This window comes from Lontra canadensis, unplaced genomic scaffold (genome assembly GCF_010015895.1).
Source record: "Lontra canadensis isolate GAN:19392208 unplaced genomic scaffold, GSC_riverotter_1.0 scaffold465, whole genome shotgun sequence".
NCBI classification, from domain to species: Eukaryota; Metazoa; Chordata; class Mammalia; order Carnivora; family Mustelidae; genus Lontra; species Lontra canadensis.
The window spans coordinates 8,287-29,302 of NW_022631458.1; the positions used below are offsets into that span (position 1 = coordinate 8,287).

General features: G+C 54.7%; 2 protein-coding genes and 1 non-coding gene across 6 annotated transcripts; 1 reads left to right on the forward strand and 2 right to left on the reverse strand.

Moving 5' to 3' along the window:
* Window positions 1–1,260: 1,260 nt before the first annotated feature.
* LOC116863017 (high mobility group protein HMG-I/HMG-Y) lies at window positions 1,261–9,441 on the forward strand. Of its 2 annotated transcripts, none has more exons than XM_032850491.1 (6): window positions 1,261–1,396; window positions 1,641–1,754; window positions 4,979–5,157; window positions 7,152–7,235; window positions 7,865–7,915; window positions 9,297–9,441. In XM_032850491.1, exons 3-6 carry the CDS (start codon window positions 5,023–5,025, stop codon window positions 9,348–9,350), a joined length of 324 nt encoding a protein of 107 aa, XP_032706382.1. In that variant the 5' UTR covers window positions 1,261–1,396; window positions 1,641–1,754; window positions 4,979–5,022; the 3' UTR covers window positions 9,351–9,441. The 2 variants fall into 2 exon arrangements, with proteins under 2 accessions (XP_032706382.1, XP_032706383.1); XM_032850492.1 differs by having other exon boundaries at window positions 4,979–5,124.
* A 1,407-nt stretch (window positions 9,442–10,848) lies between these two features.
* LOC116863018 (small integral membrane protein 29) lies at window positions 10,849–13,455 on the reverse strand. 3 transcript variants are annotated; one of them, XM_032850494.1, is made up of 6 exons: window positions 13,347–13,365; window positions 13,067–13,135; window positions 12,101–12,284; window positions 11,892–11,917; window positions 11,484–11,589; window positions 10,849–11,298 (listed from the first exon to the last, which is right to left on the reverse strand). In XM_032850494.1, the coding sequence occupies exons 3-6, from the start codon at window positions 12,209–12,211 to the stop codon at window positions 11,233–11,235; spliced, it is 309 nt and encodes a 102-aa protein (XP_032706385.1). In that variant the 5' UTR covers window positions 12,212–12,284; window positions 13,067–13,135; window positions 13,347–13,365; the 3' UTR covers window positions 10,849–11,232. The 3 variants fall into 3 exon arrangements, with proteins under 3 accessions (XP_032706385.1, XP_032706384.1, XP_032706386.1); XM_032850493.1 differs by lacking the exon at window positions 13,067–13,135 and having other exon boundaries at window positions 13,347–13,455; XM_032850495.1 differs by lacking the exon at window positions 13,347–13,365 and having other exon boundaries at window positions 12,161–12,284; window positions 13,067–13,256.
* Window positions 13,456–20,349: 6,894 nt separating this feature from the next.
* Window positions 20,350–20,460, reverse strand: LOC116863019. Its single transcript, XR_004381752.1, has one exon. It is a non-coding gene; the product is annotated as a U6 spliceosomal RNA (small nuclear RNA).
* Window positions 20,461–21,016: the final 556 nt, after the last annotated feature.

Genomic DNA, 21,016 nt, shown 5'->3' on the forward strand with positions numbered 1-21,016 from the left:
CGGAAACATTCCTGAAACATTCCTGAAAGTAGGAGGCCCGGCCCCTCCGGTTCCCCACCCCGCCTCCACGCCGGGCTCAGGGTTTTCCTGGCGTCCCCCTCCATCGCCGGCTCGCCCCCTGAGGAGGGGGCTGGGCCGGGGCCTCGGCCGACGGGGGAGGAAGAAGGGGAGCAAAGAAAAACATGAGTCACAGCCGTGTGTCACTGGGCCGCATTGCATTTCCCTGCATCACGGGAGGTGTGGAAGGCCGCCTCGGGGACCAGGGGCGGGGAGGTGCGCCTGAGAGGGCCCCGGGCCGGGCCTGCAGGGCGCGCCGCTCTAGACGGCGCCCTTTCTTCTCCCACCGCCCTCCCCGCCATCTTTCCACTTTGGACTTCCTTCTCATTCGTGCAACAAGTCTTTGTTGCGCCAGGCGCCGGGCGGGCCAGGCGTGGCGGGTGCGGCTTGCGTAGACCTCGTCCCTGCCCTCAAAGTGCTTCCAGGCGACCACTAGCTCACGCTTTCGTGTTTTCCTTTAAAAGTCACGGCGGAGAGAGTCAGGGCACAAAGTAGGAAGGCATGATCTCAAACCACCAGCCTCAGGTTTACCTGCAAGCGAGCCAATCGTTTGTTTCGCTTGGAGGCTGCACCTTGACTACGGCTCACTCGCGGCCATTAATAAGCGAAAACTCTGGATTTCACAAGTTTCACGTATGAATTTCACAAGACTTGTATTTCACCAGGCAGCCACACGCAGGTAGGCACTGAAATGCACATGCTGACACCTGTCCGCCCAGGGGAAATCTACGAGCCGCGTATCTGGGCGCAGGGGGCGGCGGGTAGGCCGCGGAATTCTCCCACAGGCGCGTTTCTCTCCACCCCCTCCCGCCCGCGCGGACCCCGCAGGCACGAACGCCCGCCCACATCCAACGCGCCCCGCGGGCGTCAGGCCCACACGCCCGGAAGGCCCCTAGAGGTGACTCTCCTGGGGACCCCCCCCCCGTTCCAGGCTGTAAGGACGCTCTCCCGTCCCATCCCCCGCGAAAAGCTCCGTGGTGATCCCCCTCTGTGCACCTTCCCATGTCTCTCGGTCCGGGACAGCGGGGAGTGGGCCGTCGCCTCGGGTTCCCAGCCCCGGGCCTCCCGCGGGCCCGCCCCCAGGCACCCGGCACCGCACGCCCCTCCCCGCACTCAGCACCCACCCGCGCGGCGGCGGCGGCTGGCGGGCGGCCGCCCTTTTAAATCCCCGGGCTCATTTGCATGGCCCCGCCCCCACAGTGACACGGCTGGCGCGGGCGGGCCCGTCCCCCCTGCCCCTGGGTCGCTCTTTTTAAGCTCCCCTGAGCCGGGGCTGCGCTCCTCTAATTGGGACTCCGAGCCCGGGCTATTTCTGGCGCTGGCGCGGCTCCAAGAAGGCGTGAGTTCGCGGCCCCTCCGGTGGCTTTTTTTTTTTTTATATCTATCATTTAATTAAATTATTTATTTATTGAGGCCGCGCACGGGCCGTGCCTAGCTTCCTGCCCCTCGCCATCCTTCGGGGGAGGGCGAATATTTTTGTCCCCCCGCCTGGATGTGACAGATAAATACCCCGCGGGGGCCTGGGCGGCGAGCACGCGGCGGCGGCGGTCTCTGAGCGCCTCTGCTCTCTCTCCCGGTTTCAGATCCGCATTTGCTACCAGCGGCGGCGGCGGCGGAGCCAGGCCGGTCCTCAGCGCCCAGCACCGTCGCTCCCGGCAGCCCGGAGCGCGCACCGCAGGCCGGCGGCCGAGCTCGCGGTGAGTCGTCCCCGGGGCCCGCGGCGGCGGCGGCGGAGGGGGGCGCCCGCGCCCCCGCCTGCACGCCGCCCCTCCTGCAAGCAGCCCAGGGCTGCAGCGCGCGCCTCCGGCTTTATTCCCAGGCCCGGGCTGCGCGAGCCGCCGGCGGGGGAGGGCCGCGCGGCGCGGGGGCGGGCGGCTGGGCCCGGCGGCGCGGGGAGGGCGCCCGCACCCCTTCCCCCGCGCCGCGGGCGCCCTGCGGGGGGCGGGGACCCGGGAAAGGCGCGCGGTGGGGGAGGGGGCGCGCGGCTGCGGCGAGCGCGAGTTGTGCACCCGGCGGAGCCCGGTGCACCTCGCGCGGCCGCCGCTCCCGCCGGAGCCCGAGCCCGAGCCCGAGCCCGAGCCGGGGCCCGGGCTGTGGGGGGGCGGGGAGAGGAACAGGCTGCGGCGCAGCAGGCGAGTGGGGGACCGGGTGCCCCCCGCAGCCTGGGGAAGTTCTAGAAGTGAGGGGGATGGGCAGGAGCCCCACAATTCGGCCCTGTTCCCGCTCGGCCTTCCTCCCGGTGCCCCCCTACGCAGATTGAGGCCGAATTGCGGTCCTGGGTTTGGGGCTTCACCCCGACCCCACCTCTGGCCCGGCCCGCGCCTCTCGGGCCCCCAGGGCCGGGCCTGCCCTCCGCCCCCACAAACAGGTTTCTCTGCTTTGCAGGGCTCTGTTGGAACTAGTCCCTTTAACTCCCCGTTTCATTTTTTTTTTTTTCTGGGTCTTTATTTTGCGGGGAGGGCGCGGAGGGAGGTGGCTTTCTTCCTCTACCCCGCGCCCGCGCGCGCCAGGTTTCCTGCCCCAAGGCGGGCTTGGGTGCCCCCTCTGGCAGGAAGTGGGGCCGGGTGCACCCGCGTGGCGGTGCATGCGGTCGGGGTGCACCAGTTTCCCGCGCCTGCGAGAGCTGCTCGTGCCCCTCCCCCCGAGCGCTCTTGCCCCTAGCCCCGCCGGCAGACCTGCAACGGACCGGCGCGGACACTTGCAGAGTCACCCTGGGGCCGACTCTGGAGCAGGGGGCGACACGCACTTAACCAGTCTCTCGGCGGTTAAGGAAAGTGGCGGGTTGGAGAGGTCGCCCGTAATCTACTCTGTCCTGCTCGCCAACTTGCTGTGTGACCTTGGGCAACTCCTCAGGCCTCTCTGGGCTACTTTTTTCCGGAAAACAAGGGAGCCCGTGCTGATTTCCTAGGGTCGTTCGCGTAGACTCCCTAAGCAGTTGTGGAATACACATTGGATGCACCGTGTACGGGGCGGGGGTGGCACGCTTGAGGCCCAGAAGGGCTTATTACAAACTGGAGGGTTCGGGTCGGGCCCTTTTAAACATGGCTTCCCCTAAGCCAGGCCTCTGATATTCAGAAACAGGTGGAAGAGACAAGCATTTCCCTTCGCCGGAGAGGGCCACAGGCTTTCATTCAGTTCCTGGAGGCCTAGACTTTGGGGGGGTGGGGTGTCGGAGAGTGGATTAGAGGGTTCCTACTAGTAAGAGGTGGGGGGAAGCTCTAGATGATGCAAGAACTTTTCTGGAGACCCACCAGGATTCCCAGGCATGTTGGGCCCAGGCTTTCTGGGATTAGGGGCTAGCTTGGAGCAACTGGACCCCCCTCTGTGAGGGGGCCTTCACAGACCTCATGTGAGGTCAGCACTCATTTAGGCTGATTAATTTTGATGTTTAGTTTGAAGGGGAACCTGTGGTGTAATATAAGATTCTAATCACTGCCTGTAATTACAGAGCAGGCCAAGCCACTAATGACGGAGCAGGATAAATCACCAACCACCTTGTTTAAAAGGGTCTTCAAGTCTGAAATATTATAAAATAGAATAATTACCAGACAAAGTCTCGCCGTCTGGAGAATCTTGAGGCTTGGGGCCTCAAGCCCTCCAAAAGTCACAAGTTTGAGGAAAAAAAAAAAAACCAAAAACCCACAAAAAACTTTTTTTTTTTCCCCCTCGAGTTAAAATTGGAAATTGTCTGAAAATCTGAAAAGGGGAAAGAAAAGTCATTTTCGAATGTTCTGTTCTCGTTTTGATTGGAGTGAGGACTTCCTGTTGTGGACCTATTTTCACTATGATCTGGTTTGATTCTTGGCCTCAGTGTGGAAAGGTAGTTGAGGTAAATGTCTTTGCATTTCCCCCATTTTATAGGTTGAAGGTCTGTTAGAAACGAAAGCGCTTGGGCCTACCCTTTGCCAAAGGCAACCAGGGGTTGGTTACCAGGGAGGTGGAGAGCCATGGATCTGCACCTGGGAAGACAGGGGGATCGGACCAGATGTGGGGAAGACCCTCACCGTCTTTTTTAAGCTTCTGGAAGAGGCTACCAAATAATGGGGTGCCGGGTGCTCCTTGCAGTGGGAGGTTTTAGATAAACTCACAATTAGTGGGGCTGATTAAATCCAAATGGGCCTCTAAGAAGAGGGAAGATGCCAGGGGACAAAAACAAGACGCTTTGAGGACCAGCCCTGCAAGGTGGGGAAGGGCAGCTAGGATCTCAGGGGAGACCCAGGACCGAAGGGGAAGATCTCATTTGACTCCAGGTGGTGTGTTTGGCTTTCTTTTTCTCCCTCCACTACAATTTCAACCATCTTCCCCAAATTATTCTCAGCCTTGATTCCCCAAGGCTCTACCCTGGGGAGAGAGTGGAGAGGAGAGCTAAGTGGTGGGGTGGGCACAACCCTGGCCCGGTGATTGGTGTGGAGCATCGAGGTTGGGCCTGAGGCTTGGGCCATGGTGGGTAGGCCACGCTGCTGGCCTGGTGGCCCGGGGCTTAACTCCCTCTGCTAACCTTCCCACCCTTGTTGCCTGTGAGTCGCTCAGGCTGGGTTTTCTCTTAGGGGAAAGGGGAGCTGGCTAGAGAGAGGGACCCCCTGGGGAGCATGAGGACCCCCCATCTACACCTTTGTTCAGGTAGCCTCACTTACAGAAGCACATCTGAGCTGGCTGTGCCTCTTGGGCCTGGGCCCTGTGTGGGTGGCAGGACAAAGCATGCTTCTGCTCAAGAGATAAGGAGCTGATTAGGGCCAACGGCCCAAGCCCCACCCTGTAGCCCGCGCTGGGGCTGGTCAGACCCCGATTCTCAGCAAGCAAGGGTATCCCTGGGGAGAAGGCAGGGTCCCCCAGTGCCCTTTGAGGGCACTGGTGGTGGAGGGGTTGGGAGGGGACTAAAGCAAGGGGTTGTGTTTTTTAAACAACTTTGCCTGCTTCCCAGCATCCTAGCCATCGCTTCTCCACCTGCTCCAGAGAGAAGGGAAGATGAGTGAGTCGAGCTCGAAGTCCAGCCAGCCCTTGGCCTCCAAGCAGGAAAAGGACGGCACTGAGAAGCGGGGGCGGGGCAGGCCTCGCAAGCAGCCTCCGGTGAGTCCCGGGACGGCGCTGGTAGGGAGTCAGGTGGGTGTCCAAACCTTTGCCTCGGTTTACCTCTCTGGGTTAGGGAGGTGCCAGGTGTCTCTGCAAGTGAAAACTGGAGCAAAGGGCTGCAGAATCATTGCTGTGTGTGTGTGTGTGTGTGTCCTCCAGAAATGCACCTGGCGTGCGCTGACCCTGGTCAGATCCTGAGACCCACGGATGGAAGTGGGGGCTGAGAAACCTTGAGCCCTGAGCCCGTGCCAGATCATCCAAGCCGGAAGTGACCCCGTGGTTGCCTGGGCCAGTGCCCCCACCCTGCTAAACTACCCACGCTTTACTCCCAAGGTGTTGCGGACCAGGGCGGACCGGGGCCTTTATAAAAACATAGTTAAGATGCGTCGCATATACGTACAAGTTCCGGGTTTCTAATCCTGAGAGTCCTTCCACGTACTGCTCTGTCCAGTCACCATAAACATTTCTAAAGACTAAAATGTCGGTTTCTGGACTTCCTCATCCCAGGCCCTAACAGAAAGGTCCTGGGCCGGCACCTGTTGGGGGCCTCTCCTCGCGTGGCCCTGGGCCAGGCTCCGCTCCGGCCCTGTAAAAAACAAAATGGAAGCCTAAAGACTTAAAAATGTGGGGAAGTTGGCGAGAGAGTGACCCTGGGAACCGTGGTGCTGTCCTCCACTGAGGTCGCATGGGTTTAGAAGGCCAGCCGGGGGGGTGCCTGGGTGGCTCAGTGGGTTAGACTTCTGCCTTTGGCTCAGGTTATAATCCCAGGGTTCTGGGATCGAGCCCCGCATCAGGCTCTCTGCTCAGCAGGGGGCCTGCTTCCTCCTCTCTCTCCCTGCCTGACTCTCTGCCTACCCATGATCTCTGTGTGACAAATAAATAAAATCTTAAAAAAAAAAAAAAGACCAACCTGGCACTTTGGGGCACGCTGGGGAGCCTGGCCTCTGGCCTGTCAGGCTTGGGGGCCCACCTGGCATGCTGTGGGGATCTTGGATTCTCTCGGGCGGCGGCTGGCAGGGCCCAGCTTATGTCCCTTTCCCAGGGAAGAGGACAGGAGTTGAGGTCCGCCCTTGCTCTCTCAGCAGGGTGGGCCTTGGGCTTCTGCATTTGTAGGATGGAGAGTGTGGTCTGTACGGGCTTCGGGGGGACGTGAGCCATGAGGCTAAGAGGTGGGCTTCCAGAGCTCCCAGTGTGGGGAGGGAAGTCATTCTCTGTCCGTGGCCTCCACCCTGTGCCTGTTAGCTGGGGCCTGCGGAGGGGTGCCCGAAGTGGGTGCTGGGTTACAGGACCATGGTGGCCCTACACAGCCTGTGAACAGCCGTCCTGAAACTGTAGCTGATGTGCCTTCACTGCCTGGCTTCTACGCCTCATGCAGCAGCTTCTTATTCTGTTGCGCTTATTAAAATTTCAGCGGCAACCACGGTAGGGAGCTCTGGGTTTCCGACACGTGGGCATACTTCCTTTTCTGAGAGGTGGCCTGGAGGGAGTCAGTTTGCAGGGAGAGGCTGGAAGCTCTCTCTAGTGGGGCGAAGGGGGCATCCTTTCCCCACTTCGGCATCCCTTCCCCACTTCGGCATCCCTCACAGCGGGGAGGCAACTGTCTTGGCCCAGTGCTGGCCACTTCCACACTCTTCATTTAGTCTCTGGATACCCTGTGAGGTGTCTTGTCACCATTTACGGTTGAGGAAACTGAGGCCCGAGCATCCCGCGTCTTGCCCAAGAGCTTCGAGCCCCGTGGTGCCAGAGCTGCCTGATGGTGTCTTTGTGCCCCTGTGCCGCCTTTCCCTCTTCTGCCTTCTTGTCCTCCTGTTGGCGCAGGGAGGCATGGGAGGAGCTTTGCAGAAGATGTTCAGTGTGAGAACTTGAATCACGAGGGCTTGTCTGCTCTGGTGCCTGTGGATTTCTGGGTCGTGGCACTGGCTTACTGACTCCGTCTTGCTGGGATGAGGGGAGAGCACCATGTGTTTTGAAAGGGGTGGCACAGGTGGCTTCTGTGTTCCTGATGACCCCATCTGTCTTTGCAGAAGGAACCCAGCGAAGTGCCGACACCTAAGAGACCTCGGGGCCGACCAAAGGGGAGCAAAAACAAGGGTGCCGCCAAGACCCGGGTAAGGATGGAGGAGGACGACCCCCTTCTGCCCATGGCCACAGCTGGGGGAGGTCTAAGAAGGCACTGGCTTGTCCTTATTAACTGTCCCCTGCCCTCTCTTTCCTGGCATGGGTGGCAGGGGGTCTTGGCTGATTGGGGAAGGCAGGGTGATGACCGAAGCCTCACTTCGGGGGAAATCAAGTCAGAATTCCCATAGCTTTTGTCGTCTGGAAACAGGCGAATCGGGAAGAGGGAAGGGGTGGTTCCACCAGTCCCTGCGTGGAGAATGTTCCATTCGGGGGTCCCCCTGAATCCCAAGGGAGTGGGGATAAGCAGGGAAGGGCAGATTCACAGTGGCAGCAGTCTCTCAGAGAAGTTGTTTTGTTTTTTATTTTTTTTCTGAGACACGACTCATATCCTCTGAGTCATGGGTGGAGGAGGGAGTGGGGGGCGTGTGTGTATGTTGGGGGGGTGCAGTGTGGCTGGCCAGTCATCACCAGCTGGACTCGGGTGGGCCTGCTGGGGTGAGAGTCCCAGGCTGCCCTAAGCAGAGGTAGGGAGTTCTGCCCCTCTCCACCAGGGCACTGGTGGTTGCGTGAAGACTGAGGGACGTTTTTGACTTAGTGGATCTTTTCTCTGACCATCTAGAAAACTACCACAACCCCAGGGAGGAAACCAAGGGGCAGACCCAAAAAACTGGTAGGTGAAGGGATGGCGGTGGTGTGGTTTGCTGGGGAGGATGTTTAAGGATGGGGGATACTGAGTCCTGTGCGCTCATCGTGGAAGGACCGCTCTGCCTGGCCTGAGCCGGGAGTAGTGGGACATTGTCCCCTTCCCCAGGCCTAGAGGGAAAGGGATTTGCGTGTGTCCCAGGGTCCTGACACCCAGCCCAGGGCTTTTAAAGGGCTGTATCCCTGAGAAGCAAGGGGTCCCAGGTACGAACCTGCCCTAGCCAGGGGGTGGGGCTCCATCTCTTTCCCCTGCTCCTAGAACAGACTCAGCTTCTAGGGGGAACTTGGAGGCCATCTAGTCCCCTTCTCCCACCCCAGCCCCATAATAGAAGTGAGGAAAGAAGGCCACGGGAGCAGAGCGCAGGGTCTGTCCTCACCACCATCTTAGGCGGTCTTGGGTAGGAAGGAGGAGGCAGCCAAGGAGCTCAGCCCTAAGCCGCGCTGGCAGTGCTGTGTGGGAGCGGAGGGGTGATCCCACATGGAGGCCCCTCCTCACTGGGACCCACCATCCATTTCTGAGCCCCCAAATAGCTGCTAACGGAAGAAGGTAGGTTGAGTCAGGAGGCTGCCTCTGGGGCCTCCACTGAAGTCAGTGGCCACCCCAGCTTTGTTCTTCCTGGCCCTTTTCTGTCTCCCCAACCTGCTCCCTGAACTCCCTGAGGCCTTCATTCCTCGAGCTGAGCCACCACCAGGGTGAGGAGGGGGGTCAGGGGGTGCTGGCTGGGCCCCAGGAGTGAGTAACAGGAAACAAGTTGTTTGGGAGTTTGAGCCTGGCACGGGGGGCCGCAGGCCCGTGTGGTGTCCCAACATTCCCGCCCAGTGAGTGAGCCCCGGCGGCACACACACTTCCCCTTCCTCCCCGCCCTGGCCTGGGGTCAGTCCGAGGCCTGACTCCATAGCCCCTCAGCTGCCCCTGCGGCCCAAGGCCACCTGGTTCCCCAGCGAGGCACCCAGCAGCCACCTCTTCCCGTTTCCTCTTCCTGGCCACCTCTCCCTTCCCCTCCTACAGAAAGCCAGTTACCTCCTCACTTCCCTGAGCTGGGCGTTGGGGTGGGGGGGGGACAGGCCCTGGGGCCAAGGGGGCCTGGCTCCTTGCGGGAGCAGCCTGTGTGTGGGGTTTTTTCCCTCCCTTTAAATTCTTCCTTTTTTATGAATGAAACTGGGCCGTGGAGGTTGCTGAGTCACTCACACACTCAGCCCTGACTCATCCCCCTTCTGGAGAGCCAGGGAACCCAGGGAGGGGTGGGGGCCCTTCTGGCCTGTGCCCCCACCCCCCAGCACCACCAGTGGGGTGCAGGGGGCAGGCCTGGCACTCCTGCTGACCGGCCTGCCTGCCTCCTGCCTCACAGGAGAAGGAGGAAGAAGAGGGCATCTCGCAGGAGTCCTCTGAGGAGGAGCAGTGACCGCGCCGTGCCGCCTTCTCCTTGGCCGAGGAGCGATTTTCCTTCTGGGACTGGACAGCTCCGCTCCGCTCCCACCGCCCCCTCCCCCAGGCCCCCCTTTCTCCCACACCACCACCACAACCCACCTGTGCCCTCGCTGCCACACTACACAGCACACCAGCCGCTGCGGGGCCCCAAGGCCCGAGTGGGGAGCAGTTTCCTTTGGTCTCGGTTTCCAGCGACCCCTCACCCACACGCACACTCACAGCTCCAGACACAGCGACCCCCAGTCTTGCGGCACCCTGCCCCCTGCTGTGTCTCTACACCCTGCGGTGGGGACATTGCTGACTGGGCTCTTGGTTTGGGGGGGGGATCCCTTCTGCTTCCCCATTCTTCCCTCTGGCTTCCCACTGAGGGGCCTGGGAGGGCTTCCCTGGCCTTAAAAGGGGCCCCAAGCCCCATCTCCTGATCTGCTCCCCTCCACAGCACAGGCAGCGGCAGGTATGGCCAGTGGGGAGGGGCGCTGGGCCCCGAGATGCCCCCCACCCCACCCAGCCTGTGTCTCACTAGGTGCAGCTCATACCCACTTTTCTTTCTTCCTCCCTTGCCTGGTCCTTGCTCTAGGTGAGACAGCCCCCTTTGGGCACAGGAAGGAAGGCAGGAGGGGTCTGAGCCCCCTACCCTTTCTAAATGGGCTCCAGCCCACCCCACCCCCTCACCCTGGAATCTGTTGCAGTGAGGGAAATGCAGTCCCCCCTTTTTCCAGGTGAGGTCCCAGAGGCCTAGGCTCCCTGCCACGGCCTCCCCAGGTGGGCTGGAGCCACTACCTAACCCCTCCGCTTCCACCTTAGGCCTCACTTTCCCCCTTCCTCACATGGGGCACTAATAACAAGGAGCTAGCCTTGCCCACTCCCACCCTTCTGCTCCTCCCCACCCCCCCAAGGTTCTGGTTCCATCTTTTCCTCTGTTCACAAACTACCTCTGGACAGTTGTGTTGTTTTCGTTCAATGTTTCCATTCTTAGACATCCGTCATTGCTGCTGCGACCAGCGCCAAATGTTCATCCTCATTGCCTCCTGTTCTGCCCGCGGTCCCCTCCTCCAAGGCACTCTTAGGGGCAGGGGCCCGGGGCAGCACAGGCTGGGTTACCGACCACCCCAGTCCCAGGGAAGGTGGGGCCCTGCCCCTAGGATGCTGCAGCAGAGTTGGGGGGGGCCTGTATTGACCGTCGGGTGTAGAGGCTACCTTCTCCCCCCTGTTCTGATGGGGAGGAGGTGGCCATTATTTGTCCCAGCCTGGGGCCCCCCCATCTGGTTTCCTATTTGCAGTTACTTGAATAAAAAAATATCCTTTTCTGGACCGGAATCCTTCTGTGGTGGGTACCTGGGGTAGGTAAGAGTGGAAGCCAAGGACAGAGTTGGTGGGGGTGGATCTCCGGGGAGGGGGCGAGGAAAGCCTTAGCTCTGGGGAAGGTAACAAGCCTCTCTTAAAAAAAAAAAAAAAAAAAAAGGCACCACACCCCTAGCCACAAAACAGTTTATTTACAAAATATATATACTGAATACTATACATTAGGCCCTGTCACCATGGAAACAAATCCAAAGCCAGGTTGGGGAGGGCTCAAGAGAAAGGTGGGGCCTAGGAAAAAAGTCTCCCAACCACCCTTCCAACCGGGCAGGAAAAACTTGGATTAGCCTGGTGGGGGGAAATGGGTGGAAGGCTCAGCCCACCAAGGATTGAAGGCCTGGGCAGGGGGAGCGAGGTGCAGCCTGGATGGATGAGAGTAGAGGAGACCCAGTTCCCAGTAGGGGGAGCTGGGTGAGTGCAAGTGGGGAAGGACACCGCAGGCCCCCAGAGCACTCCCAAGTGCCATGGTTCTGGAGAGCAGGGGGGTGGGGGTGAGGTCAGGTCTTGACGTCCAGCAGGGGCATCCGCTTGTGCTGGTAGCCACTCTGCCAGCCGTGTACCACCTGTGGGGGCAGAGACCGGGCCACAGGGCTGGGGTCCAGGGCAGAAGCTGTGGCACCCATGGCAGGAGGACAGCCCACTAGCCCTGGCCCACATAGGGAGGTCTGAGGACAAAACCTGGCTCTGGGGAAGAAGACAGCAGGTTGCCCCCCTGACTGTTCTGCACCCACCTCTCCCCAGCACTCACCTTGGGGTCCCCCACATCCGAGAGCAGCTCCTGCTCAGCCTCATGCAGCTCCTCTGCAGGGTCGTAGCTGTACATGGGGAGCAGGTGATGGCGAAGCCGGTCCACTCTAGGGAGCAGGGGAGGGCACTCAGCCCAGGGGAGTCCCACTCCCAACACCTAAGGCCCTGAGGGCCTTTGGGGGCACACTGTGGTTCTGAGAATACATGCCCAGTTCTAGAAGGGGCCCTTCTTCAGTAGGTTCCAAGCCCAGTTTGGGCAGGAAACCCTCACAGCGGGGTGTAGGGAATTTTGGGCTGGTATAAGGAAAGCCCAAGGGCATCTTAACCTCGACTGTAGAGAACCAAGCCTATGGGAAGAAACTTGTGAGCCAAATGCAGGGGAAGTAACACTGGGGACAGGGACACTCACCGCTTTTTCTTCTGGACATACATTACCTGTAACAGAGACACAGCGCTGTGCAGGCTGCTGAGCCCAGGACGGCCCACGGGAGACCCACCTCTACCCCTTCACCCATCACATCAGGACAGCAGAGATGAGCGGTGCAGGTTCACCAGCCCCACCGTCCCCACTCCCAGCCGAAGTGTGGGTGTGTATGTGTGTCCATGGGGACTCCTTACCACAACCACCACCACCCCGACCAGGGTGATGAGGAAGAAAGGCCCCAACACGTAGCCCACCATGGAGTCGCTGTTGGCCTGGGGGGCATTGGGCACTGTAGTGTTACTCATGACATCGGCAGCCGGAGGGCTGGGTCGTCAGCATGGGCAGTGGGGCCTTGGGAGGGCGCCTCCACTGGGCTCCCTGCGGAGGAGAAAGGGAGGTGATTCGTTTGACCCAGGGCGCCATCCAAGCTCTGGATCCCTCTCCAAGAGCGGGTGATGTATCAAAACTTAGGTCAGGCCCTGGGACGAGATATCCTCCAGGTCCGTGTGCTGGGTTTAACCCTCCAGTGACCAGGGAAATCCTGGGTGTGGAGGGCACCAAGGGGAGGCCCAGAGTGCTGCCCGGCTCCTGTCCCCAAGCCAGGGTGGGGCCCAGCTCAGGTGCTGGCAAAACACTAGCACATCTCCTGGGAAAAGCTTAGATCTACGTTTGGAGCTCCTATTCTGACCTCTGGGGACACTGGGCAGCCAGCACCTGTCCAGTGGAGCAAAAGGGGGAGATCTGACAGATATATGAGGGTCCTGCGCTGTGGGGCCTCCGGGTGAGGCAGGAGCATCTCAAGGAGCCTGCCCCAGTCCTGGTCCAATACCCCCACTTAGGCTACAGGCCTTCTCTGTGCCCTCCTTGTCCCTGGTGTGACTGCGGACATACAGCCAGGACAGCCTCTCCTCCACTGTTATCGTGCCAGGGCGGAAACGAGTGGGCAGGTATCTGCGAGGTGATGTCACCTCCCTCTGGTCCCCACCCGGGGCTCCGCCCAGGTCCCTCCCCTCTTTAGCGCGGGCTGATAGGCAAAGGTGAGAGGGTCAGCTCCCATCGACAGATGCAAGGAGACTGCCGATGGGCTCCTGTACGCAGACCCCAAGGTCCCCGACCCCGCTTCGCTTGGGTCTCCACTGGGGGGGCAAGGTATGAACTACCTGTCCCGGTGTCCGTGGGGGCACCGAGCTTGCACGGTCGCATGCACGCCGTCCCACGGTCGAAGGGACCTGCCGAGGTGGGGCGGATGTCTGGCCGCTCCCAGGATGCGGACCAGCATGGGCGAGTGGGAGGTATAGTTCCCACGACGCTGGGCGGCTCAGGCCGGGTAAGGGAGGTTTGGGGGCTGCAGGGAGGGCCCGGACATCCCGGAATCCCGGCACCCTGAGACGTGGACCCGCGCCGGCGCTCTGCAGCCCGTCCAACCCGAGCATGCCTTACCTCCCGCCGCTGCAGCCCGGACAGGAACGCCCTCGGTTGGCTCCCAGGCCCCGGAAGAGCCGGCAGGCGCGTGATCAAAGGACCCGGGGAAATGGGCGGGGCCTCAGCCCCGGGGCGCAGCCAATCCAGTGGCGGAAGGCTGCCGGCCCGGAGACTTCTGGAGCGGCCAATCCGGGGCTGGGGGGTGCGCGGGGCGAAGGCGGGGAGGGCCGAGGTTGCAGGGCCCACCCCGCGGCAGCAGGGGGGCAGGCGAGCGCCGCGCAGCGGGGGGAGGAGAGCGCGCGGGGAGGGGCGGGGCAGCTTCCCGGCGTCCCCCGGGGCGGACCCCGGCCGGGCGCCAGCGCTGGGGAGCTCTGGTTGCAGACTGCGGCCCGGCGTTGCTTCCTCGTCCTCCCGGGTGGAACCCAGGTGTAGGGCCAAGCCACGCCCTGAAGCTTAGTCCTGGCGAGCGGCGACTAGCCGCTCCCTCCGCCGGTGGGGCTCTGCTCGGGTCCCCCACGGACTCCATTAGTGTTTGCGGAGCCTTCCAAGCCTCCTAGTGCCCCCAGGGGCCCACGGGACTGTGCTCAGAGGGTAGAAAGCGTAGGCAAGCCTGGATTAGCTCCTGCCGGACCCACTCACCCTCCACCCTTCTCCGCGGCTCAGTCTTAACGTCTATGAAACAAGCTCTGGTGACGATTAAGCGATCACGTGCATGAGGAGTCCAGAACACACTAGGCCCTGTTAACCTCTGTCCGGCTTGCAGGGGCACTGTTGGAGTAGCAGGGTGCAATACCCCGGGGCCACAAGCAACTTTAGTAGGTAAATTTGGAAGCTTTAGTGGTCTAGCATTACAATGGCACACGCCAGAGGTGGACTGATGGATTGTACCAACAGGGGATGTCTTATTTCTTCTTTTTCTTTTTCAAGATTTTATTTATTTATTTGACAGAGATCACAAGTAGGCAGAGAGGCAGGCAGAGAGAGATGGAGAAGCAGGCTCCCCACTGAGCAGAGAGCCGGACGCGTCCCAGGACCCTGGGATCCTGACCGGAGCTGAAGGCAGAGGCTTTAACCCACTGAGCCACCCAGGCGCCCCGGATGTCTTATTTCTTAGAACTGCATGTGAATCTACAATTACTTCAAGTACGTGTGTGCAGCTTTGTACCCAGACCTTCCCACCTTTCCCCTCAAGTCACACACGGTTAGGAAAGCTCCAGATTGGCAGGTGATGGAAGCCACCCAGAAACATAAAAGATGTGGGACCTGAACCAGGCTGAGGCGCTCCAGGGCCCTTGGGTGCTACTGGAGATAGATCTAACCTAGATCACCTTATTCTTGCCAGAAATAACCAATGGCTCGGACATGGTCGAGCCACTTGGCCTGCTCTGGTCTGTTTCCTCGGGTCCTCCAAAAGAGGTTGGATGCAGAGATGACCCAACCTAGAACCAGAGGGCTGTTTGGAAATCTGGCCTCTTGCCTTCAGACACCATCATCTGACTGGTAGGAAATCATAGATAAGGGGAAAGGAATGACAGAAATGCCTGCATCTGGAGGCTACGGGTGGATTCCCTGCTGTTCTCAGACTTTTGAGCCTGAAGATTAAGGAGACCACTCTTCCCAGGCTTCCGTCAGAACTGAGGCAGAGGGAGGGGGCCACCTTCCCTGGCGGAGCCTACCCTGCAAGGAGGTTAGAATCAAATGATAGGTCCTCTGTCCTCTTCTTTACAACCTCTGACTACGTAACTTGAGGGCCTTCTAGGAGGGGGCTTAGCAGTCAGTTGGCTAAGGCAGTGTGTAGAAAGGACTGGGGTGTCACTTTCAGAAACTCAGCTTGTTTTTACTTCTCTGACTCCTAGTTCAATTTCAGTATATCTGCTGCTGAAATGAGCACACCTTACTCCCCGGAGAGAACACCCTTCTGAGCTAGGCAGAGCAGGTGGGGTCACCCCAATTTACAAATGAGTAAGCTGAGGCCCTGAGCAGTGTGATGACTTCCCAAGGCCCTTGGTGTGATCGGCAAGGGTGAAGCAGAGTGGAATGATGGGTGGGACCCTCTTCCTGGACAGCTCTGTGCCAGCAGCTGCTCCGTGTCTATATTTGAAGTCTGGTTTGTTCCTGTGATAAGGTTTCAGATCCCATGAGGGTACCCTCAAGCCTACCCAGGGAAAACTCCAGCCCTCCCTGCTCTCTTCATGCTGCTGCTACTACCTCGGGAAGGGGAGATAGAGGGCAGAGGTGAGGCTGCACTCCGCCACCCTGATCGAGTTTTAATGTCCCCTTAGCCGTGTTGCTGTGGTTTAGTGCCTGGGCTTATGTATCCACTTTCACTAATGCCTTGCTCGTCTTTGTGTCCTCCTGCTCTGACTCAGCTAACAAATCATAAAAGCAACACTTAGGAAGATCAAATTGTTGACTGAGTAATGTATGAGTAATGAGTAATGTAAACTCATTACACAACAGAGCTCAAGATTTATAGGAATGCAGCTATCTAGCCCTCAGTAAGATCACATTCATAATGTATGGCACCCATCAAAAAAAATGGATCAATAAATACTTAGACATGCAAAGAGGCAGGAAAATACAGTCTATAATCAAATGAAACTGACCTAGAACTGAAAGAAGTTGGGCCTAAGGAGGACATTAAAACAGTTAACTGTATTTCTTATGCTCAAAAAGTTGAGAGAAGGAAGATATAAAAAAGCCTCAAATTGGGATACCTGGGTAGCTCAGTCGGTTACGTGTCTGCCTTCGACTCAGGTCATGATCTTTGAGTCCTGGGATCAAGTCCTGTGTTGGGCTCCTTGCTAAACAGGGGAGCCTGCTTCTCAGTCTGTCTGCCACTCCCCCATTTGTGTTCTCTCTCTGAAAAATAGACGGATAAAATCTTTAAAAAAAAAAAAAAAGAAGCCTCAAATTGAAATTTCTGATGTGAAATCTGCAATGTCCAAGGATGAAAAATAAACGGGATGAGATTGATGGCAGATTAGATATTGCAGAAGAAAAGATATGTGAACATGAAGGCATTAGAATAGAAATTATCCAAAATGAAAGGGACAAAAAAGAATCTAAAACAATTACAAGAACATCAGTGAATTATGGGACAATTTCAAATGGCCTAATATATGAGTAATTAGAGACCCAGAAGAAGAGAAAAAAAGGGGACAAAAACGTTTGAAGAAATAATGACTGAAAGGTTTCCAAACTTAATGAAGACCATACACCCGCAGATCCAGGAAACATAATAAACCCCAAGCAAAAGAAACATGAAGAAAAGTTATATGAAGTCACATTATAATCAAATTGCTTAAAATGAGTAAAAAGAGAAAATCTTAAAAGATGGAATGTACAGAGAAACAAAGTTAAGAGTGACATCAGATTTTCACCCAAAACAATCTGTGTAAGAAGATAGTGAAACAATATCTTTAAAGTATTGAAAGAAAACCTCCCAATGTAGAACATTAGGCAAAAATATCTTTCAAAAACATACAATAGCCAAATTATAGAAGCAGCCCAAGATGAATGAATAAAGAAGATGTGGTATAGGGGCACCTGGGTGGCTCAGTGGGTTAAGGCCTCTGCCTTCGGCTTGGGTCATGATCCCGGGGTCCTGGGATTGAGCCCCATGTCAGGCCCTCTGCTCATCAGGGAGCCTGCTTCCCTTTCTCTCTCTCTCTCTCTGCCTGCCTCTCTACCTACTTGTCATCTCTATCAAATAAATAAATAAAATCTTTAAAAAAAAGAAGATGATGTGGTATAACATATGATGGAGTATTTTTCAGCCATAAAAAAAAAAGATGAAATCTTGCCATTTGCAACAACATGGTTGGAGCTAGAGAGTGAAATTCTAAGCAAAGTAACAAAGAGAAAGACAAATATTTCACTCATGTGGAATTTGAGAAACAAACAAAAAGGGGGCAAAGGAAAAGAGAAAGACAGATAGACACAAACCAAGAAACAGAATCTTAATGACAGAGAACAAACTGATGGTGACCAGAGGGGAGGTGGGTGTGGGGTGGGCGGGGATGGATAAAACAGGTGATAGGGATTAAGGAGAGCACATGTTGTGATGAGCACAGGGTGGTGTATGAAGTGTTGAATCACTATGTTGTACACCTGAAACTAACATAACACTGTGTGTTAACTGTACTGGAATTCAAATTAAAACTTCATAAAAAGTATCTTCCAAAAACAAAGGTGAAACTAAGACATCTTTTTTTTTTTTTTTTAAGATTTTATTTATTTATGTGTGAGAGAGAGAATGAGAGACAGAAAGAGAGCATGAGATGGGAGAAGGCCAGAGGGAGAAGCAGACTTCCTGCTGAGCAGGGAGCCTGATGTGGGACTTGATCTTGGGACTCCAGGATCAAGACCCGAGCCGAAGGGAGTTGCTTAACCAACTGAGCCACCCAGGTGCCCCCAAAGGCATCTTCAGATATATATAAATTGAAAGAATTCATCACTAACAGACCTGCACTACAAAAAATGTTAAAGGAAGGTCTTTAGGCAAAAAAGAAAATTGTACCAAGTAGAAATATGGGTCTATCCAAAGGAATGAAGAACTCTGGCCATGGTAACTACCTGAATAAGTATATGTTGCTTGTTTTCTTATTACATCTTTTAAAAAGATAATTGTGTTTAAAAAATAATCATGTAGGGGCGCCTGGGTGGCTCAGTGGGTTAAAGCCTCTGCCTTCGGCTCAGGTCATGATCCCAGAGTCCTGGGATGGAGCCCCGCAGCATCGGGCTCTGCTCGGCAGGGAGCCTGCTTACCACCAACCCCGCCCCCCCGCCTGCCTCTCTGCCTACCTGTGATCTCTGTCTGTCAAATAAATAAATAAAATCTTTAAAAAATAATAATAATGTATGGTGGGGTTTGTGCACTGAGAACATTGACCAAAATAGACTATATTTTGGGCCATAAAACAAGTCTGAAACTTAAAAGGATTCAAGTTAACATATGTAAAAGTAAAATGTTTTATGCGCCTGGGTGGCTCAATTGGTTAGTGTCTGAATCTTTTTTTTTTTTTTAAGATTTTATTTATTTATTTGACACACAAAGATCACAAGTAGTCAGAGAGGCAGGCAGAGGGGAGGGGGAAGCAGGCTCCCTGCTGAGCAGAGAGCCCAATGTGGGGCTTGATCCCAAGACCCTGGGGCTCCATCCCAAGACCCTGGGATCGTGACCTGAGCTGAAGGCAGAGGCTTTAACCCACTGAGCCACCCAGGTGCCCCAAGCATCTGACTCTTGATTTTGGCTCAGGTTGTGTTCTCAGGGTTATGAGATTGAACCTTGTATTGGGCTTGCGTGAGTGTAGAACCTGCTTAAGATTCTCTCCCTCCCCCCTCAGTCAGTCTCACTCTCAATCTCCTCTAAAGAAGGAAAGAAAAAATAAACAAATAACAGAAAGATCCTTGGACCATCCCCAAATGTTTGGGAAATGAGTAACACACCTTTAGATAAAAAAATAACTAGGGGGATACAAGGCTGGTTCAGTAGGTAGAGCATGTGACCCTTGATCACAGGGTTGTAAGGTCAAGCCCCATGTTGGGTATAGAGATTACTTAAAATAAATTTTTAAAAATAATAATTAGGACATATTTTGAACTGGATGAAAATGAAAACACAACATAGCATTTGTGGGGCACCTCTATTAGGGAAATTTATTGCACTAAATGCTTTTTTTGTTTGTTTGTTTGTTTTGTGGGGGGGTTTGTTTTGTTTTAAAGAAAGATCTCACGTAGAGGTGCCTGGGTGGCTCAGTTGTTAAGTGTCTGCCTTTGGCTCAGGTCATGGTCCCTGGGTCCTGGGATAGAGCCCCACATTGGGCTCCCTGCTTGTCAGAAAGCCTGCTTCTCCATCTCCCATTCCCCTTGCTTGTGCTCCCTCTCTCACTGGTCTTTCTCTGTCAAATAAATACATAAAATCTTTTAAAAAAAAAAAAAGAAGAAAAAAAAAGAAGAAAGATCTCATGTCAATGACCTCAGCTTTCACCTGAAACTGAAGTATGTAGAAGAAAATAACAAAGATCAATGCAAAGATCTTTGAAACAGAAAACAGAAAAATAAAGAAAAATCAATGAAGCCAAAAGTTGCTTAAGATCAACAAAATAGGGGCGCCTGGGTGGCTCAGTGGGTTAAAGCCTCTGCCTTCGGCTCAGGTCATGATCCCAGGGTCCTGGGATCGAGCCCCGCATCAGGCTCTCTGCTCGGCGGATAGCCTGCTTCCCTCTCTCTCTCTCTCTGCCTGCCTCTCTGCCTACTTGTGATCTCTGTCTGTGAAATAAATAAATACAATCTTAAAAAAAAAAAGATCAACAAAATAGATAAACTTCTAGCCACAATGATCAGGAAAAAAAAATACAAATCACCAATATCAGGAATGAGAGAGGTGACATCACAACAATTTTTACAGATAATAAAAGAATAATAAGGGAATATTAGGAACAAATTTATGCCAATAAATTCAACAACTTAGTTGAAATGGAAAACACATGGAAAGACACAAATTACCTAAGTTCACTTAAGAAGAAATAGAGAAATTTATAACAATTTAGGTTGAATTGATACCATCTTGGTTTTAATAGCATACATTAATGCCTTCTGTCCAATTCCATACCCCCTTCATCTTTATACATTGTGTACATGTGAACATAGATTTATGATTATTGTTTTATGCATCTTTTATATCATATAAGAAAAAAAAAGGAGTTACATAGCAAAAATAAAATAATACTTGTTTTTAAAATATTTACCATGTGTTACCTTTACCAGTGGTCTTTATTTCTTTATGTGGCTTTGAATTACCATCTAGTGCCATTTTGTTTCACTCTGATGGACTCCCTCTAACATTTCTTGTAGGGTAGGTCTACTAGCAACAAATCCCATGAGTTTTTGTTTATCTGGGAATGCCTTAACATCTTCGTTTTTGAAGGACAGTTTTTCTAGATATAGAATTCTTGGTTGACAGTTCTCTCCCTTTTCCTGTCAGTACTTTATTTTAATTTTTTTTAAGCATAACTTTAAAAATATGGAATGCCCCATGAATTTGCATGCCATCCTCATGCAGCGGCCATGCATTATAATCTTCTCTGTATTGTTCCAATTTTCATATATATGCTGCTGAAATGAGCACCCTATCCATACTTTAAATATATCATCCTACTTCTTTCTGGCCTTCATGGTGTCTGATGAAAAAATAGCTATTAACCTTAGGATGTTAATTTTACAATTATGGTAACCACTAGGAAAACAAGGAGGAAATATACAGAAAAGAAAATGAAGAGGAAACCAAAATGGTACACTAGAAAAAAAAAATGGTACACTAGGAAAAAAAAAAGTCAAACATGAAAGAAGGCAGTATTGAAAGGATTGGGAAACAAAAAAGATCACATCTAGAAAGGAACACTTGCAAAAATAAATCCTTTAATATCAGTAATCACTTTATTTTATATTATTATTAAAAAAAATTTTTTTTTTTAAGGGACGCCTGGGTGGCTCAGTGGGTTAAGCCGCTGCCTTCGGCTCAGGTCATGATCTCAGGATCCTAGGATCGAGTCCCGCATCGGGCTCTCTGCTCAGTGGGGAGCTTGCTTCCCTCTCTCTCTCTCTCTCTCTCTTTGCCTGCCTCTGTCTACTGTGATCTCTCTCTGTCAAATAAATAAAAATAAAATCTTTAAAAAAAATTGCTT

Coding starts and splice junctions, on each gene's coding strand:
- LOC116863017 (XM_032850491.1), top strand. CDS start 5,023: ATGAGTGAGTCGAGCTCGAAGTCCAGCCAGCCCTTGGCCTCCAAGCAG. Junction 5,158..7,151: donor CGGCGCTGGTAGGGAGTCAG/GTGGGTGTCCAA, acceptor CTGTCTTTGCAG/AAGGAACCCAGCGAAGTGCC. Junction 7,916..9,296: donor GGGGCAGACCCAAAAAACTG/GTAGGTGAAGGG, acceptor CCTGCCTCACAG/GAGAAGGAGGAAGAAGAGGG.
- LOC116863018 (XM_032850493.1), bottom strand. CDS start 12,211: ATGAGTAACACTACAGTGCCCAATGCCCCCCAGGCCAACAGCGACTCC. Junction 11,590..11,891: donor TATGTCCAGAAGAAAAAGCG/GTGAGTGTCCCT, acceptor CCTGCTCCCTAG/AGTGGACCGGCTTCGCCATC. Junction 11,299..11,483: donor CGGATGTGGGGGACCCCAAG/GTGAGTGCTGGG, acceptor CTGCCCCCACAG/GTGGTACACGGCTGGCAGAG.